Source organism: Colletotrichum orchidophilum (assembly GCF_001831195.1).
Source record: "Colletotrichum orchidophilum strain IMI 309357 chromosome Unknown Scaffold_76.1, whole genome shotgun sequence".
NCBI classification, from domain to species: Eukaryota; Fungi; Ascomycota; class Sordariomycetes; order Glomerellales; family Glomerellaceae; genus Colletotrichum; species Colletotrichum orchidophilum.
The window spans coordinates 189,563-215,930 of NW_019173032.1; the positions used below are offsets into that span (position 1 = coordinate 189,563).

General features: G+C 53.7%; 8 protein-coding genes across 8 annotated transcripts; 5 read left to right on the forward strand and 3 right to left on the reverse strand.

The window, feature by feature from the left end:
• Nucleotides 1-2,097: 2,097 nt before the first annotated feature.
• CORC01_08799 (uncharacterized protein) lies at nt 2,098-4,395 on the forward strand (the record flags this gene model as incomplete). Its single annotated transcript, XM_022620429.1, has 5 exons — nt 2,098-3,079; nt 3,147-3,208; nt 3,273-3,701; nt 3,757-3,819; nt 3,892-4,395. 5 exons carry the CDS (start codon nt 2,098-2,100, stop codon nt 4,393-4,395), a joined length of 2,040 nt encoding a protein of 679 aa, XP_022473108.1.
• A 3,637-nt stretch (nt 4,396-8,032) lies between these two features.
• On the reverse strand, nt 8,033-8,389 carry CORC01_08800 (uncharacterized protein; the record flags this gene model as incomplete). Its single annotated transcript, XM_022620430.1, has 1 exon — nt 8,033-8,389. One exon carries the CDS (start codon nt 8,387-8,389, stop codon nt 8,033-8,035), a length of 357 nt encoding a protein of 118 aa, XP_022473109.1.
• A 408-nt stretch (nt 8,390-8,797) lies between these two features.
• CORC01_08801 (glucose-repressible protein) lies at nt 8,798-9,062 on the forward strand (the record flags this gene model as incomplete). The annotated part of the gene is made up of 2 exons (XM_022620431.1): nt 8,798-8,919; nt 8,969-9,062. The coding sequence occupies 2 exons, from the start codon at nt 8,798-8,800 to the stop codon at nt 9,060-9,062; spliced, it is 216 nt and encodes a 71-aa protein (XP_022473110.1).
• A 497-nt stretch (nt 9,063-9,559) lies between these two features.
• Nucleotides 9,560-10,403, forward strand: CORC01_08802 (emopamil binding protein; the record flags this gene model as incomplete). Its single annotated transcript, XM_022620432.1, has 3 exons — nt 9,560-9,961; nt 10,018-10,153; nt 10,213-10,403. 3 exons carry the CDS (start codon nt 9,560-9,562, stop codon nt 10,401-10,403), a joined length of 729 nt encoding a protein of 242 aa, XP_022473111.1.
• A 7,846-nt stretch (nt 10,404-18,249) lies between these two features.
• On the reverse strand, nt 18,250-18,676 carry CORC01_08803 (uncharacterized protein; the record flags this gene model as incomplete). The annotated part of the gene is made up of 2 exons (XM_022620433.1): nt 18,250-18,476; nt 18,556-18,676. The coding sequence occupies 2 exons, from the start codon at nt 18,674-18,676 to the stop codon at nt 18,250-18,252; spliced, it is 348 nt and encodes a 115-aa protein (XP_022473112.1).
• A 623-nt stretch (nt 18,677-19,299) lies between these two features.
• CORC01_08804 (uncharacterized protein) lies at nt 19,300-21,439 on the forward strand (the record flags this gene model as incomplete). The annotated part of the gene is made up of 4 exons (XM_022620434.1): nt 19,300-19,583; nt 19,638-19,798; nt 19,852-20,228; nt 20,279-21,439. 4 exons carry the CDS (start codon nt 19,300-19,302, stop codon nt 21,437-21,439), a joined length of 1,983 nt encoding a protein of 660 aa, XP_022473113.1.
• Nucleotides 21,440-22,033: 594 nt separating this feature from the next.
• Nucleotides 22,034-22,792, reverse strand: CORC01_08805 (PAP2 superfamily protein; the record flags this gene model as incomplete). Its single annotated transcript, XM_022620435.1, has 2 exons — nt 22,034-22,672; nt 22,739-22,792. 2 exons carry the CDS (start codon nt 22,790-22,792, stop codon nt 22,034-22,036), a joined length of 693 nt encoding a protein of 230 aa, XP_022473114.1.
• Nucleotides 22,793-23,755: 963 nt separating this feature from the next.
• CORC01_08806 (RWD domain-containing protein) lies at nt 23,756-25,818 on the forward strand (the record flags this gene model as incomplete). The annotated part of the gene is made up of 2 exons (XM_022620436.1): nt 23,756-24,326; nt 24,386-25,818. The coding sequence occupies 2 exons, from the start codon at nt 23,756-23,758 to the stop codon at nt 25,816-25,818; spliced, it is 2,004 nt and encodes a 667-aa protein (XP_022473115.1).
• Nucleotides 25,819-26,368: the final 550 nt, after the last annotated feature.

The following is a 26,368-nucleotide window of genomic DNA, read 5'->3' on the forward strand; positions in this document are numbered from 1 at the left end:
TCTCCTTCCGCCATGTGGTCCGACGAGTGTGGAGGGAAGGAAGAAAAAGCTTCGTCCGGAACAGACGGCGCGGAATGGCAAGTCTTGGGAGTCTAAAGTCGTAGGAAACAGCCTGTCAACCACTTGCAGCCCATTTTGGGCCTCCGCATGAGCCATCCTCCAGCGGCCCCGTTCCCAGCGTTGCAACTTCGTTTTCTGGGGCGCAAGTGTCTCTCCGTCATTGGGTCCGCAAGCCGATGGTCGAAAGACAAGAGTTTACTAAGACCATCCATCGGCGCTCTTGGCTGCGTCCAAGTGCTGTCATGTCGTCCACCCTCCAGAGTCCACGGGCAGGCTGACTCTCGGGGGCCAACACTCCAGCTTTGGTGGCCGTGGAATCTGCACCGGCCTGTCTGTTTCGAGACTCGAGACCTGGTCAACACAAGCTTACTTGGCTAGTTCCTCTTGGCTCAGCCAGAGTCGCACTCTCCCCCTTGAAGGCGCCCATGCACCCTACAATCCCATCCACATGCAACATTGGTTGTCGACAAATGTTGCCTCTTGCAAGTGCCGACAGAGGAGGAGGAGCCGTGGTACATGAACCCCGGGCCTCATGGTCAGGAACCACAACGGCGATCGTTCCCAAGGGTTGGTTACACTCCTCGATTTTGCCGATATTCGTCGCCTGTCCCGATTGCGCAAGGCCTTGGCTGTACCAAAACACACTTGCCTCTTCAGACGGATGCGCCGTCACTTGGCTACAAGCTTTCTGTCATCTAAGTGCCTTGGATGCAATCCTCGGTGGTCTTAATTGGCCAAGCCAGTCAAATGGCACTAGAATGCAACTCGAGGGATTGTGACAGCACCAGTAACGTGGCAATGAGCTGCGACTCTGCGGGAGACCAGCAATGACTCCAGGCCGCGCGCACTTTCACCTGTCTCCTCATTCGTTGCACGTCCTTCAGAGAGTCCCAAAATAGTCCTCGTGGGTGATCTGAGACGTTCGCGAACCTGAACGCTACCTGACTGCACTCGTAGACGAACAGGTTTCTATTGGTGCTCCATTTATGCGTTCGGGCTATTACCTAGTGGCGGCTTCGTGAAAAGGGACTCTCTCTGAGGGCTTTCTACGATGCATCAAGTGCCATTGTCTCAGGGACTCACCTGTACGGTATACTGCAAGGTTTTTCCAAGATAACCATATCCGCCGTTATCTGTTTTTGTTTGGTGGCTGGGCTGAGCGGATCATCGACTTCAAGCTGTGCTGTGGGCTCCGTCCCCAAACGTACCCAAAACAGCGAAACATCGCGGGATATCTCCGTGGCACTTGCTCGTCGCTTATCGCACACGCCAAGGCCAACCCTCAGACCAGAAGCGCCAGCTGGTCTGGCCCGTCTGGGAGACGCGGGAAGAAGAGGAGGGAGGCCACCTTGTGCGTGATTGTCCTGGAGCCCTGGACCAAATCACCAATGCAACATCCTGACTCGTCTCCGCGTTTCCACCGTCCAACCTGCCTCCGGTAACGCTACCGCAGCTATTCCTTACCTTATATCATATTATGCATGGAATAGTGCGGTAACCGGTTCAGGCGTTGCCTCGGGGCTCTTGGCACTGGAAATTCCGCCTCAAACGTCCCTCGACGTCCGGACCAGTGCCCGTCCGTTCTTCAACTAAATTTACACACTCACCACGCATACACCGAGACTGCACTCCCAAATAATCAGGGGAAACGTTTCTCGTGCATGCATTGCCCGATCTGTACCTCGATTACTCGATGGGTTGGTGAGAGGCTGAAATCATCGGATCAACTCGCCAAGAGGTCGATGGAAAAGGATGATTCGCTGATCCCAACTCGTGACTGGCCAGCGCCAAACTGTCGTGCGGCGTGCCGCGCTGATGCTACAGTAGCCGCGTCTTACAGTCTGTCGCCCAGGTAGGTAGGTGCAGAATCCTTCTGCGAGCAGGCATCAGTGCCAGCCGAACGTCAACTCATCATCGGCGAAGTCGTGAAAGCATTTGCCCGCTTTTCATCCTTTCCGCCCATAGCTATAGCACCATCGGTCCACTTATCGTCTGAATCTTGTTCGATACCTTTTTGCCACTTTCGTATCCTTTACCATGTCGGCGAAAAGCTTCGCTGAGTCAACCACTTTCTATCGGTCCGTTTGCTCACGGCAGAGAGAATGTTGGAGGAGGCCTCTCGCCTTCGCAGTCCTTCTGTTCGTGCTCTTGTCGTGGAAGCTCAGTGAATGGTTCTATGGCCGCAACGTAATCCTTAATCAGGAGCAAAGCCCCTTCCCGGTCTTCACCGATTGGGACGACATACCCTCGAGCGAGAAGCTACTCTGGGTCCGATGCGAGCTCCCCGGCATGTTCCCTCTGGGTCGTGGCTACATGTGCGCCCGATTGACCGTGCCGATGGATTACCAACGGCCCTTGACCCAATCATCCGACAACCCCAGGGTCCACGTCGCCCTGGTTCTCCTCCCCGCCCTCGGCCACGGTCTGGGGACGGGGCGTTTCTCCGAGTCCCCGCTTCTCCTCAACCCCGGCGGACCCGGCGGGCCCGGCACCACATTCACGTTCCCGCCTTTCGGCCCCGCTATCCAGGCCGCTGCCGGAGGCAACATCGACATCATCGGCTTTGACCCCCGCGGCATTGGCGCCACGACTCCACGGGCTGACTGCTTCGTCGACACCAAGCCGGGCGAGGATCCCTCGACCGCAGCCAAAAACCTCGCTACCATGCACAGACTGACCTGGCTGGCAATGGCCCACGACATTGGTCTGCCCAACTCCACTGCTGGCGCTTTGGACCAGCTTGCACAGCGTGCCAGGGCGTTGTCGAAGCTGTGCTCCCAGAAAGATGTCGAAGAGGGTGGTTTCAGATACATGGCCACGCCGAATGTCGCGGCAGATATGAAGAGTATCATCACCGCACACGACACCTGGCTTGAGGAAAACGGGTTCGATACCACGCCACTCGGTGCCGGTGTGTTGTCGCCTAGCGAAGCTTCTCCTCCGTCGACAAAGGGAAAACTCGTCTACTGGGGTTTCAGCTACGGCACATTTCTAGGACAAACCTTCGCGGCCATGTATCGTATGTGGCAACCCCAGTGTTCTTGTCGTGCAAAGATGCAAGGGCTAACGTCATTTCTACTGTGCAGCTGATGCAGTCGGGCGACTGATTCTGGATGGCGTCGTAGATTCCAGGGAGTACAATATGCCCGTGAGTCATCATCCGTCCTCTCTTGCCAATTTTCATCTTGTTCGAGTGCTAAGAACAATGTCAGACGTGGATCTCGGGCATGCAAGACGCAGATGCAGTCTTTGAGAGATTCTTCTACTACTGTCACCTTGCCAAAGATGCATGTGCCCTTTACCGCCAGGGCGACGATGGTTCAGAGCAAGTCAAGCAACGATACGAGCAGACAATGGCCAAGCTGCGGGCTGATCCGCTGATCGTCGTCTCCCGCATGGGACACATGCCCATCGTGCTGATGGAGGCCGACATTAGGAAACTGCTCTTCACTTCGCTCTACTCCCCCATCAAGGTTTTCCCCTTGTTGGCTTCTTTGCTCAATCGTCTATACGTAGGCGATGACCTCTCTGACGTGGTGGTTGCGCCTGATTTTGGCTTCACCTGTGACGCAGATTTTAAGCTGGTCATCTACCCGGAGGAGAGCTCCAAGGCCATCAGCTGCAGCGACCGGGGGTACAAGGTGAGGGACAACGATGAACGGGGCTTGAGAAGAACAGTGCTGACGGGACTATCAGCGTAACGAGACCTTGGGAGAAATCTATGGCAAATTGTCTGAGGTCAGCTCTTTCGCCGACGTTGTGAGTTTATCCCAGCCTAGGGAGTGACCATTGGCTGATTTCGTGTTTTCTTTCCTTTTTTTTTTTTTTCAGTTTTTCTCTCCCATGATACATTGTGAAGGCTGGGATATCGAGGCCAAGTTCCCCTCTCCCGACTGGAACGCGAATCTACAAAGCCCAGACCCCGTCAACACCTCATTCCCGATTCTCTTTGTAGGCAACACCTACGACCCCGTCACGCCGCTCTCCTCGGCCGTCGAAATGTCCCGAAAATTCACAAACGCCGGCGTCTTTGAGCTCGAGGCCGAAGGGCACTGCACCTTGGCCGCGACGTCCATCTGCGCCATTCAAAAGTTTCGGGAGTATCTGCACAAGGGCGTTGTGCCGCCGCCGGTTACGGTCGCAGCCGATGGGACAATTTCGGGTTGGGACAAGTGTAAGGCCGACGAGCGGCCGTGGAAGCCCTTTCCGGCGGAGGCGGCGGCGGCAGTGGATGGTGTGCGGGCGGAGGACCTGCGTGTCTTGCAGGGGTTGAGAGACGTGCATGACGAGATTGTCGGCCGATTGACACCGCCATTGAAGGTGCGTTTGCGGTAAATGGGTTCGGGATTATTGCTGGCGCCGAGTAGTGTACGTGTATTGGTCAGAGGATCACCATCTCGGATACACGTCGGCTTCATGTAGCACGTGCGTGTGAATTCTCAATGTACGACTGGAGAAACAAGGCATATCTGGATGCGGTTGCCCGACGTCGCGAGCTCGCCGGCACGCGGCGAGGTGGTCATGGTGTTCATTCGCGATGCCCGATTTCTGCCCGACATTTGTCTCACCTCCCAGATGGAAAGATACGGGACTCATCTGCATGGCAGAACGTCATAGACATCTCCATCATCTACTTATGGAGCCATACAAGGTAGAGTAACCAAAGTTCATAGAAGACTGTTAAGCTTAAACCCTGGTTGTTGGAAAAGTTGAGCGATGGACCATGATGTATGTGCAAGCATGTGAGGGGCGTTCCACATTACATCAAGCATGCTACGCGTGATGCGGCTCTTTGCATCGGCATGTGTCACGTGTTCCCAGAGGCGTACAGTGTAGACTGCGTGCCATAAAGCCTGACAATTTCTCAAAACCCTGAAGCAAGAGAAGATGAGAAGGCAGCAGGGCTTCAATTGCTTACCCAGCAACTTTGACTTGAAAGTTCGAAACTGCCGGGCCATTCGACGATGCCGTTGAACCATACAGTTCAACATCAACTATATCCGCGAGCTCTGTTGTTCGACCGCCCAATAAGAGGATTTCCTCTTCTCCTGCAATGTGAAAATGTTATTCTCTTCATGACTGGATGCTTCTGGTTCATTTAATTCCCACCTAGCTTCAGCACAGTAGACTATGCCACCACATTCACGTCCCAAAAAAAGTATGACTGCCGCAGTTGACCAAGTCTTGCCAGGTTCCCCCTTTACGGAGCCTATCATCCACTCGGACGTCGTTCTAGATCGCCGGTCTTGGACCGGAAGCCGTTCTTGGGCTGAGTTTCCAAATACTAGTTGTTGTTTCACTTATGGTCTCCTCAGTAGTGTGGGCGGTTCTGAGAGTGAAGATGTTTCCTGGCACCTTGGAGCTCTGGAGAAGCATGTTTCTCGGCATACCGCCGGTGGTCTAAATCAGCTTGGGTAATGGGAGATCCATGGGTTGAGAATGTTGAAACAGATGGGTTAGAAAGAGACGTAAAGAGTGAACAGGCCCGAAGACTGAGAGAGGAAAGAAGAACGTCATCGTCCCGGGCGAGCAAATATCACACCTGAGCACTGTCCTACCTTGCGTGCTTGCGTTCTTGGCCGGTCTTCGAAGCCACACGCGCCACAGCCAGTGCTGCAACCGCAGCTCACTCCAACCACTATCTCGTGCTAAATCAGCAAAGGCAAAATCACAACAAAGCTACCCCTCCCTCAGTCAAAGTGGGCCACGGCCACCGAGCGGTCTGCCCCTGGGATCCGAGACCAGAGGTCGAGATTCGAGATTGCCCCGCGCCCCCATCGCCGAACGGACTTACCCGCCGATGCGGTCGATGACCAACTGTAGCATCGATCATCAGGGGCTACGAGCATCACTGCACAGAGAAAGGCTGGGTAGGCGGGGTCCACGCCAGGCGCGCCTTAGCGTCCACGATCGTCGCATCGTTCCATAGCCAGGTGCCGCTTCTCCTCATGGTTTCTGCACAGGTAAGTCGATCGGGCGCATTCTCCAAGTGCAGGAGCCCGCGTGCCCATGGGAGGGGTCGAGGGGTAGAGCCCAGGGCGCCGACGGCTGCATTGACCAGAAAGACACGCGGCGAGGAGCTATCGAGAGACAGGCTCGTATGAGGGCCCTAGCTTGGGATAAGGAGCCGCAGCTTGGCTTCGTTTGATCCTCGGGTTCAAGCTAGAGTTGACAAGTACAAGCCGAGGGTTTGTCCAAGGGGCGGGTGAGCTAGGGCTGTCAACAAATACTGACAACCACAACAAGCAAGCTTAGAATTGGGAAGCACAAAGCCAGCGCGTCAAAAACTTGACGACCTAGCTCCAGAGCGGCGGCGGGGTCATAGGATGTTCCGAAGCTCTTGTCCTGACGACGCTAGGCCCCGCTGATTGACAAAACACGGCCCTAGCTTATTGAGTGGAATGCGGATATGTAGGAGAGGCTAGGAATGAGACGTGCTCAGCCGAGGGGCAGAAGAGGGGTAAAATCGGGTTTCTCGAGGGCCGCGGTGGTGGCTTGATTGCTTGCTTGCTTCAGATGTAAGATGGTTGACGAAAGGAACAACTGGCTTCTTGTGGCCATGTCGTTGCTGTGACGTATCTTTCGCGGTTTGTTTTCTGGTTCGGGGAGTCGGACAATAGAGACATGGTACAAGCAAACCGGTTTGGGGCAAATCTCGCATGGGGCACGAGATCAAAAGCTGGTGTACGTGAATATCTGAACGAGTGGACATGATGTGCGACTCGGGCCAGCTAAAATTCCGCATGTTGTGATGCACGTATTCTGTCAACGAAAACGAGGGCCAGGTGAGACATTACCGCAAGATTCGCCTGATGCCCTCTCGAAAGAAGGCACTTGCTCCGTTGGGAAATGCATCGGTATTTTTCTTGCATCGTATTCGTCCGTCCAAGGGTCATTGTGGCATCACATGAGACGCAGCCGGGGAATCCCTCTTCCTGCTGGACAATCAGCCGCCCTGGGCCGGAGGAGAACGTCCGAGCATGAAGCTGAGAGTACGCAATATTAAGGTACGAGAGACGACGGGAGACCTCATCCACATCATGTTGTGGTTATTCTCGGTGACCCGTTCGTCGTCAGCCAAGGGTAGGGATCTCGATGGCCTACAGGCGTGTTGCTGTGGAAGGGCGAATCGGGACACAGTCAATTGTTTCGTTGCGGGAATTCGCCGGGGCAGCGCAAGTGCAAATTGAAACCCGCATCTTGCCGCATCCAGAGGGAGGGACGTGGACGAAGCGGGCTGGTAGCTGTGATGTCTGGATTCTCGAACGCTTTGGGCGGTCCAGAACGGTCCTTGGTCGCCTTGCTAGACCCAAAGCGCGAAGCTACCTGACAGTGTCGTCATTACGCATGGAGCTCTATGGCGACATGGGCGAATCAGCATCATTAGGGTCGCCGCGGTCCAGTAGGCTTCTTGATCTGTGCTCACCCGGTGAAGCTGAGTTCGTGTGGTTGATGCTTGTTGAAGCTCTCCCGCTTGAATGTGCCTTTACTGTGTTGCTTGGCCCCTTGCTTTCATTGTGTGATCCACTGTGGCTGCGAGCCTGCCTGGCTCCTTGACGTGTGAGTGTGGAGGTGCTTTCCAATAATGGGAAATGATGTCCTTAGGAGGGTGGGGTAAGTAGACGGCATGATCGAGATTTGCAAAAATGCCATCCTCCTGACAAACAGGACGTGTTGGCTGGTTGGTTGGCCACAGCGTGCAATCGACAAACTGACGTATTTTGCCATCCAGCAATACGCGACTGACGCGAGAATGGAGAGGTCTTCTTTGCATGTGGCAATGCATGTCTTTACTGCAAACGCGAATGGACCAATGACATTGCAAATGGAGCTTTCTTCCGCATCGGACCGCAAAAAGAGTACGTACCGTCAAATGCTGCGCTGCGAGCCCAGCCTCAGTCCATGCGGGGATACCTGGGTACTGCGAATACCTCAATACCCACCTGGGTAGGTAGGTATGACGTTAGCGCGTCTACGTTTTCCTGACGTCACTTTGGGAAAGCTCGGTGGGCAGCTTGACCAAAGCTCCCGCAGGAGCTGGAGCTCCCCCATTTGTGGCTGGTGAGACTGTCGCCAAATCGAAAGAAGCTCTGCAGAGCGCCACCTGGGCCACTTTCTGGTCATTTTCGATAGAGATCTTCCGTTGTCTCCTAGGCATTGGCCATGCAATCCATCTCCAGCTCCCGCTAACTAGCGCAACTACGAAGGAGCTCGCAGTTCTATGACGACATTTCTTCAGTTCACATGATAGACCCTGAGCGTCTTTGCCAGATGGGGTGAAACTGCGCTCTAGCCACGAGTGGGCAAGCCCGGAGGAGGGGCAAGACATACGCAGGGAGAGACACGTCCGATAGGCACGGCCCAATGTACCTATTGCATTCGGGAAGGGATCAAACGAGGGGGAGGGGCAGACGGGCAGGCCGCGATGTACCTTCCCATGTTGTCCTAGAGCAGGAGGTACTTCCTTCGTCTCGTTTACCATGCCTCATCGAAAGATCACCCATTGTCAGCGGGGCAACTTCCGCAAGGCAGGAAGGCACCACGCCGCAAAGAGGTAGTAGCTGCCTTCCGTCTTGACAGGAGGGCGCCTCGAAGGTGCTTCCAACTTGTTATATAAACCTCATCTTCCCATCTCCTTTACACGGCTTTCTTTTCTCCTCATCACACTCACACACAAACAAATCTTCAATACAATCAATCAACACCACCAAACAAACAACAACCACCAACCATCACAATGGAGACCATCAAGAACGCCGCCAACTACGTTTCCGAGTCTGTCCAGCAGGCCGGTGCCACCGCCTCCAAGGAGACCAACAAGCAGGTCGCCAAGGATGACAATGTCTCCATCGGCAACCGGTATGTCATGGCTACAATGTCTACGAGGATTTGACTAACACATTGTCAGTGCCTCCGCTGCCAAGGATGCTGTCGGCGACAAGATTGATGAGACCAAGCACGACTTCAAGTCCGAGGGCTACAAGGAGCAGGCCAAGCACTAAATCACTCCCACGATACCCAAACAACCGGGAGGTTTTCAATGGGCAGGCGTTTGGAATGGGATACGCAATGAGGCAGGGACACCTGGGAGTCGATCATGGATCTTTCACCTAGAATAGCTTTTAATGCCACTACATTGCTACGTCAACACTTTTCCAGTGCGAACATAAATATCTGACCTTCGATGATCATAACGATCAACTCTGCGTATAAGAATGTATTGATTCGTCAGTTTCTGTAAGTGCACAAACAGTATCCGTCTGATATCATAATGTTGTTGTCTCATTGCCACGACCATCCTTGTCGGATGTATGAGGTTCCTCCAATGTCCCCACTCCACGCGAAGTTCTCTCCACACCGGGGCCGTCACTCCGGTGCACGGATCCTTGATCTAAGGTTCGCAGGCTCCAGGCGTGACAACTTCCGACGTCGAACAACGACATCTATCACCACCAACCGCAACATTTGAAATCAACTGCTTAGTGCGTATTTGCCCGCCATGTCGAACACATCTTCAAGCTTGCCGCCCGATCTGTTCGACCAGACCACCCTCATCTCCCTGGCCGCAACTGTCGTACTCCTCTCTGTCGCCATCGCTGTATCCCGCCGCGTCCTCCACCCCGCGACTTCGACGAGCTATCGCGTGCTTTTCATCTGGCACGCCTTCGATGCCCTGATCCACTTCTTCCTGGAGGGCAGCTTCCTCTATCACTGCTTCTTCTCCTACATCCCGCTCGCTGACGTGCCCGACGCCGACCTCAGCAGCTTTCACCCCACCCCGGCCAACTTCCTCGGCCACTCGGACCGCATCTATGGCCCCCAAGCGGGTGGAAGCAATCCCTTCGCGCAACTTTGGATGGTGTATGCACGGGCAGATAAGAGATGGGCTGGAGTGGACTTGGTATGCTGCCGAGGAGGCTGTTTCGTGAAGCGACGGTTGGCTGACTTAATGGACAGGGCGTGATTTCGCTGGAGCTATTGACCGTCTTTGGCACCGGACCTCTGGCCGTATGGATCTGCTATAGCATTGCTAAGCGCGATCCTAAGGTCAACATCTGGATGATTATCATCGCGACGGCAGAGCTCTATGGTGGTGAGTTGGCATTTGATATATGACGGCCGAGAACGAGCAGCACAACTAACGAGATCCAGGATTCATGACCTTCTGCCCCGAGTGGTTGACTGGAAACATTTACTTGGACACGAGCAATTTCATGTACCTGTGGGTGTACCTTGTCTTCTTCAACATGCTGTGGGTCTTCATCCCCATCTATGCCATCTTCGTGGCATACGGGGAGATTTCTGCTGCCTTCAAGGCCCAAGGCGTGAGAAAGAAGCTCTGAGAGTATGCTCTGCGGCCCAAGATGCCAATCTTGTACTGTATTTAAACTCTTCGTTTCCCCCTTATTATTTGAGACATGTGGACGTGCGTGTTAGCTACCCGGTTGATAGTCGATATTCAGTCAAGCTCCTTGACACGATGCAGACTTTGAATCATTTCTGTCTTTCCTTTTCTTAGCTTCATCTGCGGGCGAGACTGGACCCATTCTTTACCCTTGTGAGGCGATTGAGAGACAACGCCATCATTGTGGTCCATGAGTGAGAGGGGTTGTCTGGAGACCAAAATTCCATTTTGATCAAGTCAAAGGTTTAGAACGAGAGAGGTCCATCGAATGTTTAGCAGAGGACTCTCTCATACTCTGATCAGGCTTGGAAACCTTCCAAGGGCTACACAGGAATACTTCCAGACTCGATGATGGAGTTAGCAATCACCGACAACTGACATGATACAGTGTCAGGCGGATGCGATATGATATGCAGAGAAGTCCAGACTGAATTCGGAGCAAATTCGCGACAACCTTGGATCTGTTGGCGCAGCTATCATCCCGAGGTATTCAATAGTTATTCTAGTCCAAAGTCAGACAAATACCCATTAAAGGGCTCATAGGGCATTTTTGAAATGAATGCGCAAAACTGAATATCGATGAGCCACGAAATGTTTAAGATATTTTCTGGGGCTTCTAGCAACGTGGTCACCGATTACTTGCACCATCATAGGTCTGCAGTGACACTGTATCCGGTTCTCTCACGTTCTCTCAGGCTGCAAATGATTTGACTTCAATCGCGCAACTAGCCAGGGCCGCCGACATGATGCCAGACTCGTCGTGAGCATTCAATCTGAGCAAACTCTTAGATTTTCCTGCGACATTGAAGGGTTACAGCATCAAATTTCAGCATTGATACATGGTTTGCTGTAAAAGTAGTTGGGCTTGGCGGGAGTCCTAAAGCGTGCGGCATGCTGCTCGACAGCTAGTTCGAGTTCACCGGAGCGGTAGGTCGACAGAGTAGTTAGGCTTACACCAACGAGATTGTATTCCGCATTGTTTATGGCCAAGAATTCTATGCCTTGCCTGCCGCAAGAGCGTTTGGCCGGGAAAATCTTGCGTGCCGGCTCTACCTGGGTGTTGAGGATTTAGTCATACTGTTGAAAAGTCAGCGATCCCGTAGACGAGACGAGCATGTCCGGGATTGGGAAGAAACATCAGGGTATAAGTATTAAGTTTTGTCAGAAAAGTCACGCATGAATAAAGTCGGTGATACCATAAAACCGGCTCACCGAAGTTAAGTATCGCACCGCCGAAATATCCACCCGAGATTGAGGCTTAAATTATCTGACTCGCGAGGCTATGCTTTCCAATGTTGGACCAGTCATCTCTTGGTTGATCGCTGATCGGTCCAAATATCGCCTAAAAGCGAAGGTCCGGAAGTCAACTTAATGGAAGGCAGCGAAATCATTGAGACATTTTCATGCTCTCGGATTACTCTTACCAGAGCCTTGAGAAGCTAGGTGAGACCTAGCTATTTTCCTATTATCTCGGAAGAATTGAACGATCCATAATGAGCCAAGTCTTGCATTCTCGCAATTACTTGAGAAATAGAATAGGGAAGGAGACGGCCAGTATCACCATCTCTCATAGTTTTGGCTGGTTGTGGTATACATGGACATTGTGGTTGAAGGAAGGGTGTGATGGTCACGGAAAATGACTAAAGCACGAGAATACATATACAGATGACCTTTGCTATCAGATTTCATGGCACACTTTTAGGTGAAGGTTCAATCGAGAATGAGTGCAAACCCGACAAAAGGCGATCCCTATCAAGATGAGCGCGCAAAGTGCCTGAGAGTTTTGCAGTCGTCGCTAAGATCGTGATAAATAGCGCGCTTCTCTGAGTATCAGCGTTTCCAAGGATCATTAACGCAAGCGATGTCCATGATTCTCGTAACTTCGTGGTACGGAAAGCTTTCTTGATTGACTCTACTCTAGCCGGCCGACGCCATTGTTGCACCCACTGAGCCGCCCGATCGATCGAGGCAAAAACTGAATTGTCATGGAAATATGACGAGACTCGCAACGGCGGATATGACCCCCAGGTTATCATCGCGGGATCGAAAGCTACGGGAGTTCTCGTCGGCTTGTTTGGCGAGCTCCATGGGTGTATGGCCGATGGTCTAGATACCTACATGGCCAGATTCCCCATCATTCTGTAGATCCACGACAAGCATCTGTAAACTAGGGCAACGGGACTTCTACTGTGAGCTTGACTCAACCGAAGAAGACTGAAAGATAATGTCTGCTGAGCAGTTAGACACCTTTGTCGAAAGCTCTTCTACGTTCTCTCATATAGGCTGTCACATTCTTGGTATAGAACATGCAGGAGTAGCGGGTAATATTTATTACATGTCTAACTTCCCGACAACAAGACTTTGACATTGATATTATGAACATGATTGTTCCAGTTCTAGACTGTCTCAAATTTGCCAAGAAAGCAAAAAAGAAGCCCCTCGTTAAGACACAGTTGACCTGGTGTTCTTAGTGAATTCAAACAACTACCGATATCTAGGTCCTGAGAATGCTTCCAGTCCCTGACTCTCTTTACACGGTGTCGTTGTCTGTCCTTTACTTTGGTATAAAACGAAGAAGAAACCATAATCAGACGCAGCACATTCTCACAGCCCACCTCAATTTGTCTCAACGACTGGTAGATTGCTCTGGGGTAAAAGCTCAGATGTGATGACGGGTGCGAGAGGGGGGGGGGGGGTGATCTACCGGACGGGATGTGGGAGCGTGTGTCATCCGGCGTTATGGGGACGTCGAAACCTCGTCAAATCGAATCAGCGTACAACAACTCCCCAACATCCTAGTGCTATTGTATTTCCTTAAAGGATCTCTTGTTTTATCGAACGAAGCGTTAAGGCGATTACGCCGTGTAGTCCAGACTCGGGTCTTCCAGTCCGACGTCGTTTTTTATCTCATACCAGGCCTGGCCGCCAAGGTTTTGTTTCGAGCAGTTTCCTGGGGCGAATTCAATCGGCTTTATATTCGTATGAACTGAATTGTGCTTGAACGGCGTGCATGTTCGAGCATGAGAAGACAGACTTTGTCGGTAGGTCCTCTGTAACCTCGATGACGAGTTCCCTCTGCTCAGAGCATCTGCCACCCAAGATACAGAATGGCTCCATGATTAATAGTTACAACAAAGCAGAGAGCTTTGAGACTCCAAGCAAACAGGACTATCCTATTATCCCTGCGGTGGGTTTGAGAATCCAGAAACGCGTGGTGGGTGTCTGGACAGTTCCCTCCATTCATCACCGACTCCGCAACTTGTAAACGTCACATACGACCATACCCATTGGAAAACTCGGGATCCCGTCCGCTCTCCCATAGATAAGCTAATGAGGGCCGGATTAGTAGTTGGGTCGGTGACGACCAGCGAATACCTGGTGTTGTATGTTTTTTGTTTCGATTTCCACTTTTACAAAATCTCACGATGGTGGCAGTGGGCCTCTGGTGGTGGAGCAGCCGTGCCGCTCACCAATATCAGGAAACCCACCCCAAAAGCCATTAGACTTGGCTGGGTGTGTTCAGCAACTTGTTCTCACTGCAGAACTTTACTTGATGTACCAAAATCCATATATTTGCTACGAAACCTGCTGTGGTTATCAACTGATGCATCGTAGAGCTTCGGCAAACTGCCAAGTCGGCTGCTGAGACCGCGACGGATCTTTCAACACCACCCGTCATCGTTATGATCCTAGCTTCATTTGCCCTTCTTCTTAACTTGGCAATGTCCGCAATACATACATAGTATGCGACCGGAGGTCGCATAAACATTTTGCGTAAACCGGCAAACACCCAATATTGGATCCGCGGTATCTCTGGGCGATAGGCTCACGAAGGTTTCGTCTTCGGACCGGTCTACATCTTTGGCAATCAATTTGCGACGAGCCTATCTACTGTCATCGTCATGGATATTACGTCGGACTCTGCACTTCTTCTGTAAGAGGTCTAGGCAAGGCGGACGGGCCCAGTGGCCTGTTGGGGGCAGAAACATTAAGTCAACTGTCAACCAGCACTTGCTCAAGCATTGACCAAGATATTATGCGGGGGTTTGTGGGCCATTTAGACGTGGACAGTTGAATGGCTTTTCCTTGTTGAACAAAACGTTGACTGCTTGATTCATCAAAAGCTCGCATAGTGTACACCAACATACATATGGTAACGCCGACCGGCTGGGATAACAGACAAGATACCGGAAGCAGAGCGGCTTGATGGACTGACCTACGTAGTCAATGTAATGAATATAGCGTTCGTGTGTGATCGGCTTTGTTCATGAATCAGGTCTCCCGAATATGCTCAACGCTGCCCAAGGGACACAATTTTAGTTCAAACAGCGCCGACCGAGGAATCGCTCCGTCACATGAAGGAAGCTCGCGGTAAAAAATATTGCCGCCGTATTGGAAATTGAGAGCGGCATTACCGATGGAATTCCCAGGGCCGCGCCGTTATCGTCGGTACGTCTGCCTTCCGCAAACGGCATTTGCTCCTGCCCGGGCAGCCTGAGTAAGCAATCCCGCGCCGCACAACATCGTGAGTCAGTTGTCCACCCTCTTCGTCTTTGACAGCAATCTATATGCTCCATCATCTGAACCAGGAATTATTCGGATAGTCAAGCAGCGGGCGGAGAGCCCTGCCGAAAAAAGGGCCCATCGTCCGGTGAAGGGAAAAAAACTCACCCACTGGATGGAGCACAGTGTAGTAGCATTGGCGGCCATGCGGACCGAATCCTCTGGAGCGGGTAGCTTTTGCCAGAGGGGTGGCAACATGTCGTCTAAACTTTTCGGTTGCATGCCTAGCATTTTCCAGGCGACGTATGTCGAGATCACTGAGTCGGACGCGCTATATTGCATGACGAGGCGGCTCGATTCGTGCAGCACTTAGTTGTTGAGTACCCGTACCAAACACCGAACGAACGCGGGCAGACAGAGAAGAAGAAAAAGTCGCCGACTCGTTCATCGTCTAGTTTTTTCCTTGGTGGTTCGTCACCTCACAGCTCCAATGAAAAGTCAAATCGTGTCAGTGACGACGCGTATTCCGAACCTTGGTCGTTTTGGTTGGATAGACTGTAGCCGCGAAGCCGGGAACTGCTCTCTCTCTCTCTCTCTCTCTCTCTCTAAAAAAAAAAAAAAAAAGTACCTCTCCAACTTTCCGGATGTCAACCAGCCAGTCGTAGGCGAGTGGTGGTGGCAGGGATGAAACACCTGCGCCAGAATAGCTCACTACAACAGCTCTCGCACTTACTTCAGACGAGTCAATAGGGAAATGCTGTTAGATGATATTAGACGGCCCCAACCGGTGGGGTTTAGGAGAATTTTCAGAGGGTGTGGGAGTGAGAGGCAATAGAGATAGTTTTGGATGGCAATTTGCCCTACCGTTTTCCCATTTTCCCATTTTCCCAGAATTTCGTCTTAAGAACAGTAGGTGCAGGTGGCAACTTTGCCAAGAAGATTGCGTTGGTGATCCTCAGTAGTGAATTCTTGAAGACGGCTTCTCATGACGTCGGTCAAGACCCGTGAAGTCGGTCGGCAGATAACCTGCCGGGCGAGATTGGTGGCCAAGTCATATTCAAAGTCAGCCTGAGGAGAAGCGGGAAGCGGCAAGCACCCGTGGCACCATTGAGAACCATGAAAACCATCAAACGGAAGTGTGCGGATTCTTCTGCGTGTGGCAAGCAAGTTCGGGCGAGATTTGGCCCTGTCCGCTATAATTGGACATCGTAAGATGACGACCGCAGAGGGATGGCCGCGATTTCCGTCCCAGGTCCCTTGACTATACGTCGGTCTGAATATCCCGTTTGATCGACGGCGAGAACCGGATCATCAGCGAACGTGGGTCTCCCCGGACTGACGGGACGCGGTGACGGCCACAAGCCGCGCAGTCCCTCATCTCGGAGCATCCATATTCCATCGGTTAGTCGGTCACCGCGGGCGTGCTGCCCTGTGGGGGTGACGCAGCCAAGCGTTGAAGATTCGGTTCAAAGTTGTGACTAGTGCCCCAAGCTAGCAGCGGCTTCAATATCCGTAGGGTTGACATGTTGGAGATTGATTAAAGTGTTTGACGGCCAGTGGCACCTGATGCGGGTTGGCGCTGTTCCTGTCTTCGGAAGAATAGTGTCGCACTACTGACTAGTCTCTGAGCTTGTCTCCGTGTATCCGTTGTGTTGGAGTCGCCGGAGTCCATCGCCAATGGCCCTCTTTTTCCGCAGATCGTATCAGCTGTTGAAGAGGGAATCTCGACTCAGCAGTCCAAGGCCAATTCAACGATGTTCAAAATTACGACGTGCATGCTATCGTCTGGAAGGCGTCTCGTGGCAAAGATAGAGGGATCGCCCTTCCCCGCCCCCAAGCGACGGATGGACATTCGCGTGTTCCTCCTCAGTAGTTCGCGCAAGGTGCTTGTCTCGTCACTTTTGACATGACGCCAGTCGCAACGCCGTCAGATTTCGTATGGGGCTAGCAGGACTGACGTGCCAGACAGATCTGGGCCCGGTGCCGTCAAAGCAGCATTACCCTAGCCGTGGAAGGAATAGCCTGATGTAAGTGTGCATCCTAGAAGTTAGCAGGGCTGTTGATGGCGTCGATCCTTGTCGTTGGCCCTCGTCCGAGCCCCTGTGCAGGCCATCTCAGCTCAGGTGACACGGCATCTGCCTCGAATCTGTGGAAACAGACGAACTTGATCAACCATCAACGGGATTCGATTCGTCCATCACTGGCTGATCGATTACCGGACGATATTGGAACCACGGATGGCGCCCTGTTCGGAGCTCTCTCTCTGGCTCGAGGTATTTGAGATTGAGAAAGCTTTTGCAACGTTTGCCCTATCAACACCGAGCTCCGTGGCAAGGGTAGGTAGATACGTGCAGGACCAAGATAGCTGCTGCAGCCCAGGCCCTCCGATTGGCAGAAACATCCCGCGGAAGGGGCTGGTGGGTCAAGTCGAGTCGACGAGGAAGCGAGAAGCCGCCCCGCCGTGGTTGTGTGTGTGTGCCCGGCTGGCTGGAGCCCGTTGGCCAGGCGCTGGGCAGACGTCGACGTCGCCATCACCCTGCGCCTTCCTACACGGCCGCAGCGACTCACGAGCGGTATAAGTCGCTTATTGTAGCGCTGACTCGATAGACACCAACGAGCTAGCCTGCGCCTCTTCCGCGGCTAGGCGTAATGTGTGCGTCAACCTGCTCGGTTGTGTCGGCGCTGCGGCGTGCACACATCGATTGCCAACCAAGGCTCTTTGCGCCGAAGTGACGAGGCCATTCCCAAACCAACCTACCAGTTTGGCAACAACATCACACCCACCCAATCTCCAGCGTATTCCGGCCTCACCAGACTAGATCAAACAGAAATCAGAAGATATGGAGCCGCAGAGATTGACACGATTGGGTAACCAGGCTGGAGGGGGAGGAGGGGTTGGAGGAGAGGCAACGAAAAAAGTTTCGGCATCGCCATCAGCCGCCCCTTCCACAATCCCTGCGGCGGTTTGATCCACTCGGTCGGCAATTCTGCACTAGTCCCAGAAAGGCATAGCAGCCAAAGGTTGTCTCCTAGTGCCCCCCAGATTTGGGGCTCAAGTCCAACGTCAAACCTGGTCGTTTTCAACCTCACAGCCAGGGGCTCAGGCATTTTGGGCGACCCTACGAAACCCAGACGTGTTACAAGACTGCTTCACCTCATCGCCACTCAATGCCATCGATTTCGAGCACTCTCTCACCCTCTGGCTGTCCCTCGAGTCTCTGTGTCACTCTAGCACACGCTGCTGCACCCTCAATGTTTTGCCGGCTCGTTGCAAAGTGAGACTACGTGAGAGCCCAGTTTTTCTTCTCAGCCCCTCCCATGGTTTTCGTCTCGTCGAGCATCTTGCCCTGCTGGAAGGCATGGGGCCTGAGAGGCAAGCACCGCAGAGTCTTCCATATCAGCCCAGCCAGAGTCGGCGGGGTCGTAACGAACATGGTTGTCACCCCGCGCCCAGCCCTGTCTTCCATGTCTTGAGCCCTCTCGAGGAGGACCAAGACCAGATACCACACTGTATGGTGGCTCCTCTAGTCCATCTCCAAACCAGCAACATGCACGTAAGAGACGTTCGCCCCATCTGAGCCCCTCACTGCCCATCATCCAGTCGCGCGTCGACTCGAGGTACAGGCTGCGTCTCATTCGCTCGTTCCTGTCCCCATCCTCTGAATGGCCCGTCTTTGCATCCTTGCTCTGGCCTCTTTGGTAGGCCATCCATCAGCCGTGTTACCCTGGCCCAAAAATTGGACTTGGGCCTCAGTTAGCGGTTTGGCTAACTCTCCGGACCTCATCTGGCCCGCGCGGGGGCCCTTCCCGAGCCTGTCACTTGCTACTTTGTTAGCCCCCTGCTGAGGTGGGCCTCTCTGCCTCTGCCACGCTTCTGTGATCGCCTTTTGACCTCTTCATGCGGCCTTCCCTCCTCTGCCCGTCTGACTTTGGACAGTGGTCTTTTTCCCTCCTCCAGGCCGGTCCCTTTCCTTCTCTTGAGCGGCTGGTCCTATTACTCCTTGTTTCCATTCGTAGGTCCTGACTTTGCCTGGTGTCTGTTTCGTCTGGTCCGCTTTCTTCGTCCAAGAGCGGTAGTCCATTACAGTCCATCCTGTCTTTTCACTTACTCTTTTCACTTCTCCATCCCATCCGTACGATCGCCGTCCTTCTCCTCTTCTCCTCACTCTCCTCACCCTCCTCACCTTTACTCTCCATACCTAACACGACGGGGACCAACACCGACTCTTCTATGGATTAGATGGTTCGGAAAGCGAATTAATATCTGGCACCGCTGCGGCTCGACGCCTGCGCTCACCTCTTCGACCAGTGCCAGTCCAATAATCGACGAGATGGACAGCTGGGGATACGGAGGCAATTTGTGGACGAGGGCCGACGATGGTAGCATTACGGACGGTAATGGCGTGGCGGATTCACTGCGAGGGCCTTTCAAGGCTACCAACAGCTCGACCTCGGCCATCATCAACCAGTTCCGCTTCCAAGCCGCCAAGTCGATTCGAACCTCGACCATCATTCTTGCCGTCTTCAACGTTATTGCGGCGTTTGCAACAGCAGTCGGTATTTTTTGGGACGGTTATGCGACGGCCAAGAGGAATAACCAAAAGTTCGGCTTCAGGTATGCCACTCATCACCGGCACGGATGAGTCAATGGACTAACAGTCTTTCCCAGAACGCATGGATTCACCTTTGTAGGACCTGCCGAGTCGTTTCCTCTGGTTCTGTCTGTAGGTATCGTCGTCCAAGGCATCGTCTTTGCCGTTGCACAGTCGACTGGACTCGACCACCTCCTGACCTTGGGTTGCACCATCACCTCCCAACTGATGTTACCTGGTTCGTGTTCCTCGCCTTCTCGCCCCCGAAATCTAGCTAACTAACGTCCGCAGCGGTCTTCATAGTGCCGTACATTCAACTCGTATTCGCCCTGGAGGTGGCCATCCGGTCTCTGCGAAAGAACCCCCTGCCACCCCGTGGCAAGTGGAATATTACCATTTGCCTCGCCATCGTTGGCACGTTTCTTCTTATTACCTACCTAGTTACTCTCTTCGTCCGCCCTCCAAACTTCTGCTTTGCCTCGCTCTTCTGGTTCGTCCAGCGCTGGAAGGAAGGTTGCTTCGTACTCCTCACCTTTATCTCGGCGGCGTTGCTGGGCTCAGCTCTGGTGATTTTCTTCCGACTTCACAATAACATCAGAATCGAGAACAGCGAGCGCATCGCCGCGTCTCGGATGGTATATTTCCTGGCAGTAGCCTTCATTTCGACTGTGAGTAACTAGCACACACCTTGGTCCAAGCCACATGCTGACGAACGTAGACTCTACTCATCCCCTTCTTCTTTAACCTCTCTTTTACGGAACAGCAAGGTGCCACTGGCCAGGCCCTCACTCTTTCAATGATCGCCTCCGTCGTTGCCAACGTATCCGGCCTATTGACTGGCGGTCTGCACCTATTCTTGCGATCAAACACATTGTCCACTATCGGCCCCCGTCAATGCGACAAGTGGGAGTCCGACCGTACTAAACTCAAGGCTGGCATTCGTGTCTACAGTGGAGATGATGATTACGAAAACCACATGATGAATCCCGTCGGTCGAACCCGTTCCCTGCGACGGATTGACAGTACCGACAGCTTCGTGCCCGAAAAGGAGGAAGAGGCACGCATTGAGAGTCCCTCTGGGTCTCCCACCTACGCCAACCCTCTGCGATCCAACGCTGTATGGCAGCCTGCCCGTTCTCCTCTGAGAACACCGGAGCCTGCGCAGGTATCAACCTACCAGATGCCCAAGGCGCATGCTCGGAAGAGTTCTTACTCCTTGTTCCCGTCCGAACAAAACAACAACACCAAGTCAATCACTCTGCTTCCGGCAAAGACATATACCCCTGGAGCGAGGATCCCCGACGAGGATGATATGATGCTGCTCAGACCCCCGCCATCAATCCATCCTCAAGGAATCCGCCATCGCCGCGACTCTTCGCTCGCTTCGTCGGCGACTGTGCAGATTGGCTTGCGGCTGTCAAACGTCGACGACATACCCCCGCTCAACTCACAGTATCTCCAGAATAATGCCAGCGTGAACAGCTTGAGCTATCCTGACGAGAGGGACGACGAGCCTGCTAAGCGGCCCAGTCCTCTAGCACAGGTCGACGTTGTGAGCGACAGCGGTTCATCCGATTCTGAGGAGGATGAGACCTTGGTCTCGTCTCCCCTCAGACCTGCCAAGGACCTGCGAATGAAGACTCTCCCGTCTGTCCCCAAGGTCACTGTTACCAGGCAGTCCCAGCTCAAGGAGAAAGAACCGGAGCAGCTCACTCTAAGCCCGGCGGTTTACAGGCCTGAGAGCCCGCAAAAGACTAGGGTCACCAGTCCTCAGGGCGTTGGCTTCAACACCCCTGCGCAGCGCAAGAAGTCGCCGGTCAAATGCACCAAGCAGAATTGCCAATGTTCCGCTGAACACGACAAGCGCAACTGGATCTGAGCTAGATCCACGACCTGTACCAACACCGGCATTTCTCGTCCGCTACAAAACATTATAAAACACTCGACTAACCCGGGCGGTAAAAGCGTTTCACCAAACTTTTCTGTCACTGAACGGAGTTGATGGCGAACTATTCTCTTCTTATATTTACTACTTCATTGGACGGCGTTTTTTTGCGTAGATACCTGTATGACTAATAACGTCTACATATTGTTTGTTTCTTTATGTATTTGGCAATGTGCCCACGCGGCACGTTGTGTACGATCTGCGGTGGGGCAAGGCCTTCATTGGATTGCAGGGGAACTCAGTAAAGAGGAATCAAGAGTCTCGGATTACGAAATGGAAGGATGGAAATGATGACGGCATGACTAGCTACGAGACGGACTTGGTGATGAGCGGATAAAAAGCCACCGGAGGCCTCTACACTACTACGGAAGAAAGATAGCTCAATTAATGAAAGAGCTCAAACAATCATGAACTAGTCAAAACACAGATATGAAGTTGCAAAACGTTCCCTTCTATTTTGAGGCATATTGTGAGGCATGGCACTGTAACTTTTGTAGCGCATGAACCGAACGTGCATCTCTGCTCTTCTCATTTGGTCTTATGCTGGTCTGCCTCCACTCGCCTCTCCTCCCACTTATCCCAGCCAGCTTGGCATGGGTCTTCTTCCACCACGAGATCCCGAAACCTGAACAGCCGCGCAACGGGTGTCTGCAAACTCCAGGTCAAGAGCCCAAAGTCTCTCGCAATAGCAGTGACCAAGAACCAGCCAATAGCACAGACCGTCCCGGCCAAAAACCCCACTAACACCTGCTTCTCGGTATGGTAGTTGAGGTATATCCGGCTCCACGCCACGGCAGCGGCGATTCCCAGCGCAGCAATGCTCACGACGATGCGCTCAACGAGCGAGTACGGTCGGTGGTGCCGTCGCGCGGACGAAGGACGGTGCCTGACCAGCAAGAACAGGGCGAGGAAGATGGACCAGTAGGCGACGAACTGTGCGTGGGAGCTAGGCATGCCGTAACCCTTTCCGTGGATGCGGCGGGGACGCTCCTCCTTGATCAGACGCTTGAGGGCGAAATTGATTGCCTCGCAGCCCAGCTGGCCGGCGAACATGAGGGCGATCTCAACCTCGCGGGTGGACCAGATCAGAGTCGCATAGACGATGCAGAGGGCTTGCGGGAGCAGCGCCAGCCATGCGCAGAGTAAGGAAAGGGAATCGTCAGGGTCCTGGCGTGAGGTTTGGTTTGTTAGTTTCTCATGGGAGAGGCATTGAAGCCGGGTTGGTGGTCTCACATAGTAGACGTGCGTCAGGGAGAGAGAGGCTAGTGGTCTCGTGTCTTGGTCCATGGTTTTCGACTCGACTGCATTCCCGACCGTGGAGCTTCGAAGACGGTCTTTCCGGGGAAATTTCCGGGGAAGAGACAGACCGGGAGAGAGGGGGAATCTGGAGAGTTCTTAAAGGCGAGATGCCATGTGCCTCGGCTGGAGAGGTTGGACGATCGAGGTAGCAGCCGATATACTGACCAACTGACTCCTCCCAGGGGTTGGTAAAGTTAGAGCAGACGTCGCGGATCGCGGTGCACAGCACTCTGGGAATGTCAAAGTGCAGCTGTGCAGAGTGCACCGGGCCTTTGACAGCCAGCTTTCTTTTCTTCATTTCCGTACTTGCATAAATACGTCAGGTTGCATAGCTCCGAGCTCGGGCCAATCGGGAGCATTCATCTCCCCGCCAGCGCCGCCAGCGCCACCAGCACCAGCGGCTCAGAGTGGGTTAGTACCTACGAGGAGCATTCTGTGGCCTTGTGGCTTGGCCTAAGGTAGACCCTTTTCCCGTCGTCTTTTGTCACTCCTATCGGCCGAGGTCCTGACTGATAACGAATGACCCCACCGTCACTCTTTTTTTGCTGCTCCTTTGCCCCGCGATTCCCAACGGCTAAAGAGTCATCACTTTCATTGTCTGTCCGACGCCGGTCAGCCATTTCTGATCCAGGCGCTCTTGCAGCCGTGACTCTCTCCTGCCCTCCCACGCTACATTCCTATTACTCGGCTTGAGAAGAAAAAGAAGAATGGTCCCGTCATAGCCAGTCGCACTTCTCGCGGGTTCCGCGACCGTCTCCAGTATTTCCAATCAATACCACCAGTTCCAGTTTGCGACTTTCGCCACCAGTCCTCTCGCTGGGCTCAAATATCGCATCTCCATGTTTGTGGCTAATTCACATGAGCGCAAGACCCCACTCGCTTCTTGACGAATTTGAGCAGCTTTGATTTACGCCCCCAAAGCATGAAGTACACGCTCTCCGACCAGTAGCCATGGATGACGACAGCGACGACCCGCGCGAGGACGAGCTCAGCTCTCTGCAGGCCATCTTTCCCGAAATCGAGCTCGACGACAACCGGCCTTTTTGCTTCACCATCGAGCTACCCGTTCATCCCGCGAAACCTGTGACAGTCACATTCCCGGCCGTCTCCAACGCCGACGACACAGCCGCCGCCCAGGTTCCTGGCATCGAACCCAGAGTAGACTCCCATGAGCTCTCGCACCTTCCGGCCGTCGTGGTCCGCATGGGCCTACCCAAGGGCTATCCCTCCGAAAACCCCCCGAGCGTCAGCATCAGCACATCGCCGCCGTGGCTGTCCGAAGACGTGATCAAGAAATTGGAGGACGACGGGCCGAGATTGTGGGAGGAGATGGGTCGCGACATGATTGCCTTCACCTACATAGACCAGATCCAGCAAGCGGCCGACGATGTGTTCGGCATGGTTGACGGAGCTGGCGCATTGGAGATTGACCCCTTACACAAGATTGCCATATTGGACTACGACATTGAGGCTTCTCGGGCGGCATTCGAAAAGGAGACTTTTGATTGTGGTGTTTGTCTGGGTACGACCCCTTCCAGAGTCCCAAAAAGCTTGTGGCCCGCTAACGCTTGCCATCGGCAGATCCCAAAAAGGGCTCAATGTGCCACAAGATGCTCGATTGCGGGCATATTTTCTGTACTCAGTGCTTGCAGGAATTCTACAGTAATGCTATCACGGAGGGAGACCTGGCGACCGTCCGCTGTCTCGCTCCGAACTGTTCCAAAGAGCGCGCCGAAGCGACACAAGGCTCGGGTAAGGGTCGGAAGAGAAAGGTCAAAACCTCAATCAGTCCCAGTGAACTGCTCCAGATGGGGCTGTCCCAAGACACGGTGACTCGCTACGTGACCCTCAAGTACAAGAACGAGCTCGAATCAGACAAGGACACAATCTACTGCCCCCGGTCTTGGTGCCAGGGCGCTGCCAGGTCCAAGAAACACAGGAAACCCGAAGGGCTTGAAGTGGTCAACGAGAGCTCGGACGAGGACACGGACGAGGAGGCTGATGCCGGCGGGCAAGACGGCGCGAACGGGAAGAAGGCAAAGAAGAGCTTCGAGACTGGGGATCTCCTAGCCATCTGCGAAGACTGTGGCTTCGCCTTCTGCAGCCGCTGCTACCAGTCTTGGCATGGCGAGTTCTTCAGATGCCTGCCCAAGCGAGACAAGGGCGAACTCTCCGAGGAGGAGCAGGCCTCGATCGACTACATCAACCTGCACACGACACCTTGCCCTACGTGTGGTGTGCCGGCGCAGAAGACTCACGGCTGCAACCACATGATTTGTTTCCGCTGCGCCTCCCACTTTTGCTATCTGTGTTCGGCCTGGCTCGACCCGAGGAACCCGTACGGCCATTTCAATGAACAGCCCAACGGCAAGTTCACGTCCTGCTATATGCGGTTGTGGGAGCTCGAAGGCGGCGATGGCGATAACGTCGACATTGGCTTCGCCGGCGGGCTTCAGCGAGCGCAAGACGCGCAAGACGCGGCTGCCGAGCCGGCTGAGCTTATCGATCTCGTCCCCGAAATCGAAGAGCCGGACGACAGCGACTCGGATACAGAGGTGGACGACGCGGCGCGGCCAGCGCGCCCTCTGGCAGGCGAGGTCGCGCGAGAGGGACCGCTCGTTTTACGTATAGGGGCTGACCCGGCGCCGAGGGGAGGTCGAGGCGGAGCAGGAGTAGGAGCGCTCCACGGTCCCGTTCCACCGGCCGCGCCGCAGGCACCACCAGCACCCGCACGGAGAGGAGGGTTTCCAGCAGCGAGAGGTGGACGTGGTGGGCGTGGCGGGCGTGGCAACAATGGAGGCGGGGACGCTCGAGGAAGAGGAGGAGGAGGTCGGCAGAACCAGCAACATAGACTTCAGGCACAACGGGTACCCGTCGGTAGGCATGATGAGTTTGACGCCGATGTCCTTGAGGGTCTGGGTGATGGAGAGCTCGACGAGGCGCAACAGGCCTGGATCAGAAACTTTGTTCAAATGGCGTTGGCGGACCAAGAAGAGGACAGCGATGATGAATGAATGGAACGCAGGGTAGCTGGACAATCAGCTGGGTACAATTGGGGGGGTTCTCACCTTGGTAGGAAGGGGGGGCGTCACACCGCCCCAAATGCATGGCAACTTGGAGACGACTATGGGATGATGATGGTCTGAGAAAGACAATGATGTTAATGAACTACCAACGCTCGACTACCTTGGGAATTGAGGTGATGAAGCTATGCTGTGACAAGAGGCATATCGTACAGCAGCATGCCGGCCAAAAGGCAACAACCCTTGCTGCTGTTGTCGTTTTCTTTCCCCCCTACCGCTCTATCATGATCGGCTTCCGACCCAGACAAAGATAAGGTAGACTGGCACCGGTCTGTTATATATAATGGAAATGTCCATAACCATGTCCGCCTTGGCTTCCATCTCTCCCTTTCTTTTCGGGGGGGCGGGCGGGCAGCGGCCTTTGTGATGCCCTCAAAAGGTCCTGGATCAAGGCATACTGTGTGCGAGGTTGTTTTACTTTTGCGGTCCAAAGCATCGCCAACATGACAGGCTGATTACCAAGAAAAGTACAACTCTAATC